The sequence below is a fragment of the Hypanus sabinus genome, chromosome 1 (genome assembly GCF_030144855.1).
Source record: "Hypanus sabinus isolate sHypSab1 chromosome 1, sHypSab1.hap1, whole genome shotgun sequence".
Classification (NCBI taxonomy): Eukaryota; Metazoa; Chordata; class Chondrichthyes; order Myliobatiformes; family Dasyatidae; genus Hypanus; species Hypanus sabinus.
In genome coordinates this window covers 138245689-138262271 of record NC_082706.1, presented here as the reverse complement: position 1 = coordinate 138262271, position 16583 = coordinate 138245689, and the positions used below count along the sequence as shown (strand labels likewise).

The 16583-nt window shown below is 44.0% G+C and overlaps 1 protein-coding gene across 3 annotated transcripts in view; it reads right to left on the bottom strand.

Annotated features, from left to right (window-relative positions):
* The window catches only part of LOC132398045 (NIPA-like protein 2), a 107253-nt gene that overhangs the window by 27482 nt on the left and 63188 nt on the right, over nt 1–16583 (bottom strand). For 2 of the 3 annotated variants that reach the window (XM_059976984.1, XM_059976970.1), the window contains 2 exons: nt 12519–12690; nt 4518–4577 (listed from right to left, as the gene is read on the bottom strand). In XM_059976984.1, the coding sequence (XP_059832967.1) occupies nt 4518–4577; nt 12519–12690 (232 nt within the window). The remainder of the gene's footprint in view (nt 1–4517; nt 4578–12518; nt 12691–16583) is intronic. The other variant, XM_059976977.1, reaches the window with a different exon arrangement.

Genomic DNA, 16583 nt, shown 5'->3' with positions numbered 1-16583 from the left:
ATCTGCAGCTCAACATCAGTAAGACAAAGGAATTGGTGGTGGACTTTAAGCCTGCATTGCTCCCAGTTACTATTGATGATGAGGGTGTGGATGAGGTGAGGACCTACAAGTACCTGGGGGTGCACCTGGATGACAGACTTGAGTGGAGTGCCAACACAGGCTGTGTACAAGAAGGGCCAGATTAACCTCTACTTCCTGAGGAGACTGAGGTTCTTTGGAGTATGCAGGCCTCTCCTTCACATGTTCGACCAGTCTGTTGTACAATCTTTTATGTGACGGTGTGCTGGGCAATGTTATCAATACGGGTGATGCCAACAGGCTTAATAAACTGATTAGAAAGTCTGGCTACCAAGTTAAATACAAGAGGTCTAAGTATTAAGTGGCAATTCAGGACCAAACTTGAATCACTGAAGGATGCTCGACAACAGGGGTTGAATGCTATCACCTCTTACACGCTGACTACGGTCCTTTGTGGGAATGGGACCATTCTCGGGGCTTCATGACTGGCCGTTATTCGGCATTCCCAAGGGTGTGGCCTAAGAGCTCAGCTCGCCTTCGGATGGCCGAGATCTCATGGCTCTGGAGATGGGTGGGTCGAAGGTCGGTGTCCAGGCAGGATATCGGTGTGTCAGGGGAGATGGAAGGTCTAAGGCTGTGTGCCCAGAGACCCGAGACCTTTGGGCACAGAGCTCACAAAAAGCGACGCAACGGACTTTTAACATCATAAACCAGCAAGTTGTTTGTTATGTCTCCCCTATTGCTGTGAAACAGAGACACCTCTTTCTCCCTTACTAGGGAGAGAGAGAGCCTGTCGTATGTCCAATGCCGGGTGAATGAGTTGTCTTTGGAGTAAGTGCAAGTCTGTGTCTTTACTGCTGCCTTACTCACACTTGAGTGCTCGGTGGCGGGTGCCAATGCTTTTTGTGCCAGTCAGAGAGGGGGATTGTTGCTCGCTGCCGCTTATGTATGGGAGGGAGAGGAACAGGGGGGACTTTGGGGTTCTAACATTTAACTGTCATTCATTCTTTGGGGACACTCCTCTGTTTCTCATGGATGGTTGTGAAGAAAATGCATTTCAGGATGTGTATTGTACACATTTCTGACATTAAATGTACCCAGATGGGGTACCTGGCCTAATCAACTGGCTGCAGTGTTTTTAACCTGTCGTTTCAGCAGTCTGAGATACCCATCTGCTTCAAACAGGCTTAATTGTGCTGAATGATACCAAGAATGTGGATACCTGCCTGAATCACTATTTTCCAGTAGCACTGACATCCACTGTGACGAAGCACTTTACAAGGTTGGTGATGAAACCCATCACCCCCTGCCTGAGAAGCAACTTGGATCTGCTTCAATTTGACAACAGGCCAACAGTAGAAGCTATTTCATTGGCTCTTCACTCAACCCTGGAAATCTGGACAGTGAAGATCCATACATCAGGAAGCTCTTCATTGACTTGGCATTCAATAATACCATCCCCTCAAAACTAATCAATAAGCTTCAAGTCCTAAGCCTCAGTTCCTCCTGAATTTCCTCACTTGTAGACACCAGGGAGTTTGGATTGACAACAAAATCTCCCTCGCAGTTTCCATCAGTACAGATGCACAAGGCTGTGTGCTTAGCCCCCTGCTCTACACACCTTACACTTGTTACTATGAGGCCAAGCACAGTTCCAATGCTATATTTAAGTTTGCTGATGACAACACTGTTAGAGGCCAAATCAAAGGTGGTGATGAATCAGCACGTAGGAGGGTGATTGAAAATCTGGCTGAGTAGTGCCTCAACAACCTCTCACTCAATGTCAGCAAGACCAAGGAGATGATTGCTGATATCAGGAAGGGGAAACCAGATGTCCATGAGCCAGTCCTCATTGGGGGATCAGAGGTGCAGAGCATCAACAACTTTAAAATCCTCTGTGTTATTCCAGAAGATCTGTCCTGGGTCCAGCATGTAAGTGCCATTACAAAGAAAGCACACAGTGCCTCTACTTTCTTAGAGTTTGTGAAGATTTGGCATATCATCTAAAACTTTGACGAACTTCTCTGGATGTGTAGTGGAGAGTATATTGACTGGTTGTATTACCCCAATGCCCTTGAATGGAAAATCCTATGAAAAGTAGCGGATATGACCAAGTCTACCACAGGTAAAGCCCTCTTCAGCATTGAATACATCTACAAGGAGCACTGATGCAGAAAAGCAGCATCCAAAGTCAAAGACCCCCATCATCCAGGTTACGCTCCCTTCTCGCTGCTGCCATCCACAGTCCAAAGACGTAGCAGTTGGTAGGTTAACCTGTCGTTGCAAACTGTCCGGTGATTAGGCTAGGGTTAACTAGGTGGTTGCTGGGTGGTGCAGCGTGTTGGGCCTTAAGGGCCTGTTCCGAGCTGTATCCCTAAATAAATAATCAGGAGGAAGGTACAGCAGCCTCAGGACTCATACCACCAGGTTCAGGAACAGTTATTACCCTCAACCATCAGGCCCTTGAACCAAAGATGATAACCACTCAATTTCACTCACTCCTTCATTGAACTGTTGTCACAACCTACAAACTCTTCATCTTAGGCTCTCAATATTTAATGTTTATTTATTTATTTATTTTTCTCTGTATTTGCATTTACACAGTTTGTTGTTCTTTGCACATAGATTGTTTGTCAGTCCTGTTGTGTGTGGTCTTTCATTGATTCGATTGTGCTTCTTGTATTTACTGTGATTGCCCACAAGAAAATTAATCTCAGAGTTGTACATTGTGACCTATTTTGAATTCTGAATTCCACACTGCTAAGCCCGTCCAATTCCCCAAATCTGCATCCTCTGAGGCTGGATTCCCAGATCAGTCAAGACAGAGACTCATTCATTTGCACTTGACCTTGAGTTTCATCAGCCCTTCTCGGAGACCTTGCTCATTACCATTGCTGCTCATCAGCCCAAACTCCAATCCTCTGCTGCCATCCCTTTCCTGTCCTTAAGTCAGAACACACCCCACTCCTGACTGCTGACTCAAACTCAAAGTGGTAGCCCATTTCCAATCCTCCCAACATTTCAAGGCACAGACCTTTCCTGTCTGTCAAATCAGACAGAGCCTGAGGTCCAACTGGGCTTGTGCTTGCTGGCCGTCCAGTCCATCCAGCTCCTGATCAGCAATGCCCCAACTTTGAAAACATGCCACCAAAGTGTGCAGGAAGGACGTGGCAGTGAAAGAGCCTCTACATCCACCACAACAGTGGAGGATTTTCCAGGAACTGAGTTAAAGGGAGATGTTGAGCAAGCTGAGAATTCATTGAAGTGCAGGAAGTTGAATGGTGATCGCATTGAGGTGAATAAAATCAAGAGGGGCTTAGAAAGGTGAATGCACTCACAGTTGAGGAATCAAGAACTAAAGGACACAGGTTTAGGGTGGGAGGGGAGATTTAATAGGAACCTGAGGGGTAACTATTCACCCAGAGGGTGGTCCATTATGGAATGAGCCAGAAGAAGTGGTTGAGGCAGGATTGTTAACATTTAAAAGGCACTCGGACAGGTAAATGGATAGGAAAAATAGAGAGGGATATAAATGCTGGCAAATGGGACTAGCTTAAATGGAAATCTTAGATGGGATGTGCCAGTTGGGTCAAAGGACCTACTTCCACGCTGTATGACTACACCATAGCCTAATGCCACAATGAGCCTAATCCAACCCATCTATTTAACACTAGCCTAATCACAGGACAATTTACAAAGACTAATGGATCTTTGGACTGCCGGAGGAAACAGGAGAACATAAAAAATCCTTACAGACAATGGCAAGAATTCAACCTGGGTCACTGGAACTGTAAAGTGATGCGTTAACCGCTACTTTCTCTGTAATTGTAACACTATCCTGCATTCTGTTCTTGTTTTGCCTCAATATAGTTCTGTAGTGAAATGATCTGTCTTGTTGACATGTAAAACAAAATTTTCACCATATCCTGGTGCATGTGACAATAATAAACCAATTTACCAATTCTAGCTACAAAATAGTAAACTAGTCATTTAAAACTGAGATGCATAGAACATATTATCTTCCACGTGGTAGTGAACCGCTGGAATTCTCTGCCCCAGGATTAGATCATTAGATATATTAAAGGAGAGGATAGATAAACACTGGAATGATTAAGGGTGATGGGACACAACTTGTCTCACTCATTTTCTGTACCAGTATAGATCAACCAAAAAGCTGCAATGCTAGAATGCAGAGCAACACAAAGAGCCCTGGGATCACAATCTGAAACATCAACTGTCCATTTCCCTCCAGAGATCAGCCAGGGTTGGACCGGAGAAGTCTGGTAGCCTAATTTTCTGCTTTCTGAAGACAAATCTGTGAGAGGGGAGGAGGAGATAGGCATGTGGGTTGAAAGTGGGACTGATGGGACCACTCTGACACCAGGCATGGATTTGATGAGCCAGAGGGTTTGTTATGTTGTAAAAGCATTATGAGAAATATTTTTGGTAATCTTCAGTAATCATCTAAACAACAGACTCATATAGAAAATATGAATTACCCAGGATATCTGAAGACCACAGCTTTTCCTTCAGGAACACCACCGACATTGCTGCACTAGCTGAATGAAAAACAATATTTTTTGGTATTAGTACAGGGTACCCATACTATCACATCAAAAGGAACAACAATTCACTGATTTAGGGTCACCATCTCCCACCAAAGGAATTTAACAGATGCAGTAAAGGTCTTGTTAGGCTCTCCTGAAAGTATACAATCAGGAGTGATAGTCTTCCCACCTCCTGGGCTGTGGGTTCAAATCTCACTCCAGAAACACAAGCAGATGGTTAAAGGTACCGATGCCAAAGTACACTAGAGTCACGCAGTAAATGGATGATATTTTGTTAGCTGTATGTTGTACACTGCTGAAATCCAGTTCAACTGGCTTAAGAAAGCCAAATTTTAGAATACAGCACACAGCTGGTGGTATATTGAGCATTTACCATAAATGGAGGAACAGGGGAAGAGATTTATTTTAATTTGGTGTCACGTCGATGAAAACACAGTGAGCTGCAGGGCCTGTTTTGTGCTGTACTGTTCAATGTCCCATCTCAGATGGCCGAGGACTAATTTTATCCCACTATCTATTGCATGAGACAGGCTCTACCCATCTTAGAACATAGAAAATGGAATTATGCAGCACAGGAATAGGCTCTTCAGCCCACAGTGTCTGCACGGTTGACATCTTAGTCAACATGGATGAGTTGGGCCAAGGTTGTTTCTCTGTTATAATACTCCATGCTGAGTTCCTCCAGCAGATTGTTTATTGTTCATGTTCCAGCACTTGTGTCACCATATTACGGGCTGTTGTTTCCCTTTTTGGACATAGAGCAGTTAAACTAGGGATTGTCCGAGGTTGCCTGTACTTTATTTATCTATTTTACATCTATTTATTGAGATACAGTGTAGAGTAGGCTCTTTGGGCCCTTCAAGCCTCGTTGCTCAGCAAACCCCTGATTTAGTTGTAGCCTATTTATAACAACCAGTTTACCTATTAACCGGTTTGCCTTTCGACTGTGGGAGAAAACCAGAGCACCTGGAGGAAACCCACGTGGTCACAGGGAGAACGCACAAACTCCTTACAGGCAGCGATGGGAATGCTGAACACATGGGAGTAACTTGCTGTTCTTTGTTGCTTTTTGTGGAAAACTGCCAGACCTCTACAGTGTAAAGTTTAACTCCCAGCCTTCATAGGCCTAGTGCTCTCCCACCCACAGGCAGCACCAAGTCAGGACGAAGGAGTGACATTCCAAATAGAAGGCACCCCATCTTGTTTAATCAAGCCACCGTTCATGGCTGTGCCAAGCTCTGAGTTCTCTCTTAATCTCCCTCTTCTTTCAACCCCCCTCTTTAACTGGTCACCTGGTCTGGTCTCTCTTGGCGTAGCTTGGAATCCAGTTTCACACTCCGAGTAGTGAGAACCTTCATACTTATTCAGGAACTGGCTACATAGATCAGCAATTTATTCAGCAACCCAGCCCAGCACAGCAGTAATGGTTTTTAATCACAGATAACCATAGAAACAAGGGAGTTGTTTGAAGATTCACACTGTGATCATGTTGGGTCAACTTGATTGCTAATGAAACAATGTAAGCCAGCACAAAATAACTACACTGATGTCCGGGCGCAATACCGAGGGAATGGTGCAGTGACAGATTTTTTTTTGCTAAATGAAACAGAAGGTCCAATTATGATACAGTACAGCACAGAACTGGCCATTTGGCCCAAACTGTGTGTGCCAACCACAACGCCTAATTAAACTAAATCTCTTCAGCCCATACATGATCCATATCCCTCAATTCTCTGTGTGTTCACGTGTCTATCTAACAGCCCGTTAAATACCACTATTTTATCTGCTTCTTTCTACCCATCCACTGGCAACCCATTCCAGGCACCAAGCATGTTCTCTGTAAAAACTTTCCACGCACATCTCCTTTGAAGCTTCCTCCTCTCTCCTTAATGAATGACCTCTGATACTTGCCACTTCTGCCCTGGGAGAAATATTCTGACTGTCTACCTATGCTTCTCATAATTTTACTATCAGGTCTTCCTTTAGTCTCTTGACACTACAGAAAAAAATAAAACAACTTTATTCCATCTCTCCTTATAGCTCATGACCTCTAATCCAGACTTCATCCTGGTAAAGCTTTTCTGTACCCTTTCCAAAGCCTCCACAACCTTCTTCTAATGGGGCAACAGAACTGTGCATGAGGTCAAACGGCTAAAGTTGATGGGATTTAATAGAGGACAGTTATCCATTGAATAAAGGGAAGGAGGTAGGAAACCAGAGGGAGATTCAGCCCTCTGTCACCTTTCACCTCCCAGCTTTCCATATCAACCCCTCTGTCCCACCTATCCCCTCACCTGATCTCACCTATTAACTGCCAGCTTGACCCCCTTCCCCTCCCTCCACCTTCCCATAATGGTGTCTGTTCTCTTCCTTTTGAGCCCTGGTGAAGGCCCTTGGCCCAAAACATCGACTGTTCATTTCCCTCCAGAGATGCTGTCTGACCTGTTGAGTTCCTCCAGCATTTGTGTGTTGCTCAGTAACTGGACACTGAAAGAATAAGGGCATTGGACAGGTACGTAGACCTCAGGCACACAATCAGCCTGGATCTTAGGACCATAAGACACAGGAGCAGAATTAGGCCATTCAGCCCATTGAGTCTGCTCCACAATTCCATCAGATCCCACTCAACTCCATACACCTGCCTTCTTACCACATCCTTTGAGGCCCTGACCAATCAAGAAACTACCAGCTTTTGCCTTAAATATATTCACACATTTGGCTCCCACCACAGTCTGTGGCAGAGCATTCCACATGTTCACCACTCTCTGGCTAAAAAAGGTTCTGCTCTAAAAGGTTTCCCCTCAATTTTGAGGTTATGCTCCCTAGTTCTAGATGCTCTCACCATGGGAAACCACCTCTCCACATCCATATTATCTAATCCTTTCAACATTTGGCAAGGTTCAATGACATCACCACCCCATCCCATATTCTTCTAAATTCCAGCGAGTACAGGCACAAAGCAGCCAAATGCTCCTCATATGTTAACCCCTTCATTCCCAGAATCATCCTTGTGAACCTCCTTTGGGCTCTTTCCAATGACAACACATCCTTTCAGAGATGAGGGGCTCAAAACTGTTAACAATACTCCAAGCGCTTATTAAGACTCAGCATTATCTCCTTGCTTTTATATTCTATTCCCCTTGAAATAAATGTTAACATTGCATTTGCCTTCTTTACCACAGATTCAACCTGTAAATTAACCTTCTCAGAGTCTTGCACGAGGTTTCCTAAAATCCTCTGCACCTCTGATGTCTGAATCTTCTCCCCATTTAGACAATAATCCATACTATCATTCCTTTTACCAAAATGCATTATCGTACATTTTCCATCACTGTATTCCACCCACCACTTTTCTGCCCATTCTTACGACTTGTCCAAATCCTGCTGAAATCGCATTGCTTCCTCAGCACTACTTACCCCTCCATCTTTGTATCAGAGAAACATAGAAAACTTACAGCACAATACAGGCCCTTCGGTCCACAATGTTATACCGAACACATCCCTACCTTAGAAATTACTAGGCTTACCCACAGCCCTCTAAATTTTCTAAGCTCCATGTACCCATCCAAAAGTCTCTTAAAGGACCCCATCATATCTGCCTCCACCACCATTGCTGGCAGCCCATTCCACACACTAACCACTCTCTGAGTGAAAAACTTACCCCTGACATCTGCTCTGTACCTGTTCCCCAGCACCTTAAACCTGTATCCTCTTGTGGCAACCATTTCAGCCCTGGGAAAAAGCCTCCGACTATCCACACGATCAATGCCTCTCATCATATTATACATATCATCTGTAAACATTGCCACAAAGCCATCAATTCTATTATCCAAATCACTGACAAACAATGTGAAAAGTAGTGGTCTCAATACTGACGCTTGAGGAACACCACAAGTCAATGGGAGTCAAATAGAAAAGGCCTCCTTTATTTCCACTCACAGCTCATGCCTGTCAGCCAATCCTCTATCCATGACAGCATCTTTTCTGAAACACCAGAGGATTTTATTTTGTTAAGCAGCCTCACTCCTGCTCCCTGACACTCATGGATCTCTGGCACACTGCTAGTGTCTTCCACAGTGAAGACTGATGCAAATTACCCATTAAGTTCATCTGCCATTTCTTTGTCCCCCATTAGTACCTCACCAGCATCATTTTCCAGTATCAACTCTCACCTCCCAATCACTCTTTATATAAATGAAAAAAAACCTGGTACCCTGCTTTATATTATTGGCTAGTCTGCTTCGTATTTCATCTTTTCTCTTCTTTTAAGTTGCCTTTTGTTGGATTTTAAAAGATTCCTAATCTTCCCACTCACTTTTGCTACCTTACGTGCCCTCCCTTTGTCTTTCATGCAATCCTTAACTTCCCTTGTCAGCCACGGATGCCAATCCTGCCATTTGAAAACTACTTATTCTGTGGCACATACTTACCCTGCCTCTTGTGAATTATTCCCCTACCATATTAGTTTAAACCATTCCCATATTAGCTTGAACCACTCCCACCTTATTGAAAGGCCTAGCCGGAACCAGGAACTAAATGGCCAATCCCTGTTCCTACACCCAACACTGCACATTGTGAAATACTTCTGAAAAACCTCAACTAAACAGAAAAAGCTGGCCAGGCAGCATGTGTGCAGAGAGAAACGGTATTAAAATAGTATTAATACTTCAGGTCAATAGCTTTTGCAAAAGGAAGTCAAACATAAAAACACGAGATTATGCAGTAGCCACAAATCATGAGCAACACACACAAAATACTGGAGGAAGTCAGCAAGCCAGGCAGCATCTATGAAGGGGAATAAACAGTCAATCTTTCAGACTGAGTCCCTTCATCTAGTCAAACTTGTGGAGAAGAGGGCAGTCTATGACAGGATAGGGACCAAGAGAGTCTACTTCTTCATTGTTTTGAAACAACTTTACCAGCCAAATCATCTTGAAGCATCCTTAGACCATGAAATGTACAGCACAATGCAAAGGCGTCTTCCTTTCCAACTGTCTTCCCTCTCTGTGAAGACTCTCCCATATCACCGAAACTAGTAACAATCTCTAAAACATCCCCAGTCCTCATTCCCAACTTGCTTGGATAACCTAAACCTAAAAATAACATAAATATTAAAAATTTAATGTAGATTAGGGAGCCAATGATGTGGCATTGCTGTGTAAATGTAGGCTTCATCTCCTAAATTCTTCATCACCATAGCAACTTACCAAAGGAAACTGCTTTTCAATTTAATTTTGACAAGTGGTTAGGAACAGTCTTTTAAGCAATGGACTGATTAAAACCATGGCTTGAATGCATGGGGACCTGGGGTGGGGTGGGGGGGAAGTTACCTTCACCAGAGCTGTGGCATGTTTCAATCACAGTTTGTAAATAGACAGGAGGGGCCTATCCGTGTGAGGAAGGTTGGGGGGGGGGGGATTCAGTTCTGTGCCTTTGACAATCTCCAAATTGCCATCACTAGCTGTTCAGTGTCCAACAGAAAAAGTTCTGCCAGGATACAGGGAGGAAAACTCCTGTGAAATATCGCAGTGGGGTCTTTTTCACTCACTGGGTCCCAGTTTCAGGCATCTTTAACTGGCAAAGTCAAATTAGGATTACAAATATTCCAAGGTTGGGACATTTTCCGTGCATTAAATACAAGCTTTTACTTTTAATCTGACCTACCATACTGGGGAGAGAAAGGACTTTGGGGCAGTTGTTGCCTTGTAGAAGGTTGTTGGGGGCAATTAAAATCCATCTGTATGGTATGACTCCCAGTCCGTCTGTTTCGGTCTCTTTGGACACCAGGTATATTCACTGCTATGGTTGTACAGCGTAAAAACAGGTCCTTCAACCCGCTGAGTCCGTGCTGACCATCAACCACTCATTTACGCTAATCAGTCATTCATCCCATTTTATTCTCCCCTCACTCCCATCAACTCTCCCCAGATTCTACCACTCACTTTCACTCAAGTGATAAGGTACAGTAGCCAAATAACTAACCAACCTTCATGTGATTGGAACCTGGGAGGAAATCGGAGCACCCCGAGGAAACACACACTCTCACAGGGAGAACATGCAAACTCCACACCGACAGCACCAGAGGTTGGAATCGAATCTAAGTCACTTGAACTGAGGAAGAAGCTCTACTAACTGTACCACCGTGCCCTACTTCTCACTGGAAATATCAGGGTCCTAGTGAACCAGAGCTATTCCAGATGACTATTCAGTCATTTTTTTTTCCTGAGGCCACTGTGTTTTAAGTTAAATAATTAATGAGAATATTCTCTAGCTAATATGATGGGCCACAACTTCAGAAGGAGGAGTAAGGAAATTTCTTCACTCAGATGGTAGGGACTCCTTCCACAGTTCAAGGATCTCAGACGATCACAGGCTCAAACCTCCTCCTCCTCACCATTGAGGACATCTTTAGGAGTTGCTGCCTCAAGAAGGCAGCATCCATTAGTTAGGACCCTCGCCTCAGGGACATGACTTCTCCTAATTGTTACCAAAGGGGAGGGCTACAGGAGCCTGAAGACTCATACTCAGATATTCAAGAATCTCTTCTTCCTCTCTGACATCAGATCTCTGAACAGTCCATGAGCCCTTGAACACTACTACATTATTTGCTTTTTACACCTCCTGTTTTTGTAACTTAGTCATTTTTATGCCATCACAAAGCAACAAACTTCATGACTATGTCAGTGATAATAAACCCGATTCTGATACACAACGACAATCCATCATTCACAGATCTCTGGGATTACTGAATTGCTCTTACACAGGGCTAGTGCAGATTCAATGGCCTCCATCCACACAGTAACAATTCTATGAAGCTATTTGTTGCTTTGAACCTATACCAACTCACAGCAGAGCTACGTGTCTGGCCCATTCCCCTACTCTTTCCTTAAACTAATCTCTCAGTTGCCTACAAAATTCACGATTGAAGAGACCATGATTCTCTCTTTGCCCTCCCCTCCAACAAGGAGCAAAAAAAAATAAAGCTTCTCTTCCCCTTCTCCTTGCACTTTTGTCCTCAAATCTTAAATCAACACGCGCTGATTCTAAAACCTATTGAGAAGAGCTTTCCTCTATCTACTCAACTCAGCTCTTAGTTGGTTGGGTACACTTTGATTCCAAAAGGGTACAACAGTGAGCTGAGATGATTCACCAAGTCACAGAACACAGAAACTGGCCCTTCAGCCCAATTCATCTACAACAACCAAGGTGCCCATCTAAGCTAGTCACATTTGACTGCATTTGAGCCAAATCCCTGTAAACCTTTTCTATTCCTGTATTTATCCAAATGTCTTTTAAATGCTGATATGGTACCTGCCTCAACCATTGTTCCATATACCCACCACCACCTGTGTGGAGAAGCTGCCCCTCTTACCTTAAACCTACAATACACCCTATAGTTCTTGTTTCCCCAACCCTGGGGAAATGGACTTTTCTGTTAGGAGTGAAGGGAGATGAGAGCTGACTTAACGGAGGTGTATAAAATGAGAAGAGCTACAGTGAGTGGATAGCCAGCACCTTTTTCCCAGGGTTGTAAAGTCTAAAACAAGGGGACATAACTTTAAGGAGATTGGAGTAAAGTATAAGCACAATGCTAGAGGTATGATTTTTTTTTAAACACGGTGCATGAGGGGTGCGTGGAATGCACTGCTAGGGGTGGGGTTCAGGCATATAGATTAGAGACATCGAAGACATTCTTTGAAAGAAAACCGAGGGCTTCATGGGTGTGAAAGGTTAGATTGATTTTAGAGTACGTTAGAAGGTCGGCATAACATCATGGCCTGTACCTGTGCTGTAATGTTCTATATTTTCTATAACTGTGTGTATTTACCTGCCTATGCCTCTCATGGTTTTACAAGGATGCCCTTCAATTCCTACACTCTAGTTCTTGATTCCCCTGTCCTGGTCATTCCTCAGACAGCAGGTCATCCTTACCGATAACGGACACGCATCCCAAAGGAGCAACCAGAGTAGCCGGCGCAAAACCATAGGCAGCAAAGTTCCCCAGTTCACCCAATCCCATCAGGAAGATTCCACACCACCACAGCTTGCTCTTGTAATAAGGTGTTAGACTTTCTTGACATAATAATCGGACGTGTGTATATTTCTGTGGCAGAGGAAACAAAAATTGTGGGGTTACTAGCAAGAAAACACAATGACACTATCAAAAATCTGTCAGCAAATTAAGAACTCTTTGTCAGGTGAAAACATCCAATAACTAAGTCTTTATGCGTTAAATTTTAGAAAAGTGTTTTAAAATGTAATCACAATTTATGGATATTTTCTAACAGCAATACACATGGGATACAGGAGTGCTAAACACAATACAGCTTCCCAACCACATCTCCCTCCCCTTCCCAATGTCTCTGTTCTCCACATCACTCCATTCCCTGAACGTAATCACTGCTTTCATCTGCTCTCTGGAGTATCATGCACTTTTCTGGTCACTCCATTGCAGGAAGGATGTGAGGGCTCTGGAGAAGGTGCTAAAGGGTTCACTAGGATGCTGTCAGGATTAGGGAATACTAACTAAAAAAGAGGGGTTGGACAAACTTAGGTTGTTTTCTCTGGGATTGAAGGAAGACCTGAGTGAGGATTATAAAATTATGAGAGGCATAGATAAGGTTTCTTTTCCCCAGGGTAAAAATGTCAAATGCCAGAGGATATGCATTTAAGGGGAGAGGGGGAGGTTAAAGGAGGTGTGGGGGCAAGTTTTCATTACACAGAGGGGTGAGTTCCTGGAATGAGCTGCAAGGTGTAGTGGTGGAAGCAGATAAGATAATGGTGATTAAGAGGCACTTACACAACACACAAACAGGCAAGGAATGGAAGGACATGGCCAGGAAGAAGAGATTTAATTGGGTATCATGGTCAGCACATACATTGAGGGCCCAAGAGACTGTTTCTGTGCTGTACTGTTCATTCTAGGTTCTAAGATTAAGTATGTTTGTGATAGAATACATGTGTCCCAGTTACAGCACACTGTGATTCACATAACCTCCTAAGTAAAGAACTTCCAAATGAGAATTGAGAATGTAGTTAACAAGTTAATGCAGCATTTTGTTCATCTTATTTTGATATGAATAACTAGGCTCATAAAGTAGTAACTGTGTACTCTGCCCACATCTCATCTGTTGCTCAGTTGGTACAATGTTGACATCTAAGTTAGATGGCTGTGGGTTCAAGTCCCATTCTGAGGTTTGAGTACAAGCTGACAGTACAGTGCAAGACTGTAGGACTGCTGCATACTCAGGGGTGCTGATTTTTTCTGACATCTCAGGTGAGTACAAACAATCCCAATTTTCTGACTAGGAGCTCTCTCTTGTGACTTGGTTGATCCTTTAATTAGTTAAACTGATTGACAGTTCCCTTCCCCTCTGCAGATGCTGCTCGACCCACTTGAGTTCCTCCAGCAGACTGTTTGTTTCTCCAGGCTCCAGCATCTGTTCCCTGTATCTCAATGAAACTAATTCTCTGCCACGTCAGAATGCTGAAAGAGATAACTGTGGGGAAATTGACTACTGAGTTCCTTGCACCAAGAGTAATGCTTCATAAGTCTTCAACTGGCTGTGTCATATCAACTCTGATCAAGGTATACATTTCACTGGGAGTATTTGTCAGGAATTAAGTTGACTGATGAACATTGAATGGTCATTTCATTGTCCACATCACCCAGAGTCATCAGGATAAGTTGAACAAATTAATGTAATATCAGGCAATGACTAAGTATTATGAGGAAGGTTTACCATAGCCTACGGCTCTTCCCAAGGTCTCATGCAGCAACCCTAAACAAGAAAACTAAACTAAATCCATTCGAATATCCCCTTTGAACTTCCCTCCCCTTACCTTAAAGCCATAGCCTCTGTATTGAGCAGTGGTGCCCTGGGAAAGAGGCACTGGCTATCCACTCTGTCTATTCCTCTTAATATCTTGTATACCTCTATCATGTCTCCTCTCATCCTCCTTCTCTCCAGAGAGTAAAGCCCTAGCTCCCTTAATCTCTGATCATAATGCATACTCTCTAAACCAGGCAGCATCCTGGTAAATCTCCTCTGTACCCTTTCCAATGCTTTCACATCCTTCCTATACTGAGGCGACCAGAACTGAACACAGTACTCCAAGTGTGACCTAACCAGAGTTTTATACAGCTGCATCATTACATCACGACTCTTAAACTCCATCCCTCCACTTATGAAAGCTAACAGCCCATAAGCTTTCTTAACTACCCTATCTACCTGTGAGGCAACTTTCAGGGATCTGTGGACATGTACTCCCAGATCCCTCTGCTCCTCCAAATATCCTGTTATTTACTTTGTACTCTGCCTTGGAGTTTGTCCTTCCAAAGTGTACCACCTCACACTTCTCTGGGTCGAACTCCATCTGCCACTTCGTAGCCCACTCCTGTGTCCTATCAATGTCCCTCTGCAATCTTCAACAATCCTCTACGCTATCTACAACACCGCCAACCTTTGTGTCATCTGCAAACTTGCCAACCCACCCTTCTACCCCCACATCCAGGTCGTTAATAAAAATCACGAAAAGTAGAGGTCCCAGAACTGATCCTTGTGGGACACCGCTAGTCACAACCCTCCAGTCTGAATGTACTCCCTCCACCATGACCTTCTGCTTTCTGCAGGCATAAGCCAATTCTGAATCCACTTGGCCAAACTTCCCTGGATCCCATGCCTTCTGACTTTCTGAATAAGCCTACCGTGTGGAACCTTGTCAAATGCATTTTAGTCTTTTTAGTTGTCATCATGTATTTTAGTTTTCTGGATGGTGAATTCAGTGAATCCTTTGGAAAGTGATAGATACGCATTGTAGAAATGGGCCATTTGGCCCAACCAGTCCTTACTTTTGTTTTGACTCCAATCTGCCTCTTATTATCGTTCCTCAACTAAATGCAATAACAGATCCTTATTCTCCCTTCAGAACTTAATAGATCAGGAGTAGGCCATTTGCCCCTTATGTCTATTCTGCCATTCCACAAAATCAATGCTGATATTCTGTTGTAGCATCACTGTCAGAAAGTAAACACATACTTCTGGCACAATTTACAATTAACTTATGCTCTTCTTGTGAATACTATGCCTCTAACAGTGTGATGCTACTGCAAATAAGCTTTTCATTCTATCTGGACTTCTTGCTGCTTTGGGAAGTCAGCCAGTAAAATCAAGCACTCCTCCCACCTGAGACATTTGCACTGCTCCACACGCCCATCAGGCAGAAGATACTAAAGCCCGAAAAGATGTTTCATCAGGCTCAAGGACAGCAACTATCCTGCTGTTAAAAGAGTTCTGCTTATAAGGATAAGTACCAGGAGGGAGTTAGTGGTGACGCCCTTCTCCAATCATCTCTACCCACTGATCTCCCTTCTGGTAATTATCCTCGCAAGTGGAACAAGTGCTATACCTGCCCTCACATTTTCTCCCTCACTCCTATTCAGGACCCCAAACAGCCCTTCCAGGTGAGGTGACATTTCACCTGTGAGTCACCTACTGTATCTGATGCTCCCAGTGTGGCCTCCTGTATAGCAGTGAAACCTGGGGAGATGCTTCACCAAGCACTTACTCTCCATCCACCAGAAAAAGCGGGATCTCCCAGTGGTCACCTATTTTAATTCCACTTCCCATTCTGACATGTCAGTCCATGGCCTCCTCTACTGCTGCAGTGAGGCCACACCCAGCTTGGAGGAGAAACACCTTGTATTCCATCTGGGTAGCCCCCAAACTGATGGCATGAACATTGATTTCTTGAACTTTCGGTAATTGCCTGCCCTCTCCCCCACCTTCGCCATTCCCATTCTCCTCTCTCACCTCATTACCTGCTCATCACCCCCCACTGTCACTCCTTCCTATGCCCTTTCTTCCATGGTCTTCTACTATCTCCTAACAGATTCCCCCTTCTCCAGCCCTTTATCTCTTTCACCCATCAGCTTCCCAGCTCTTTACTTCATCCCTCTCCCGGTTTCACCTACAACCTTGTACTCCTTCCTCCCCT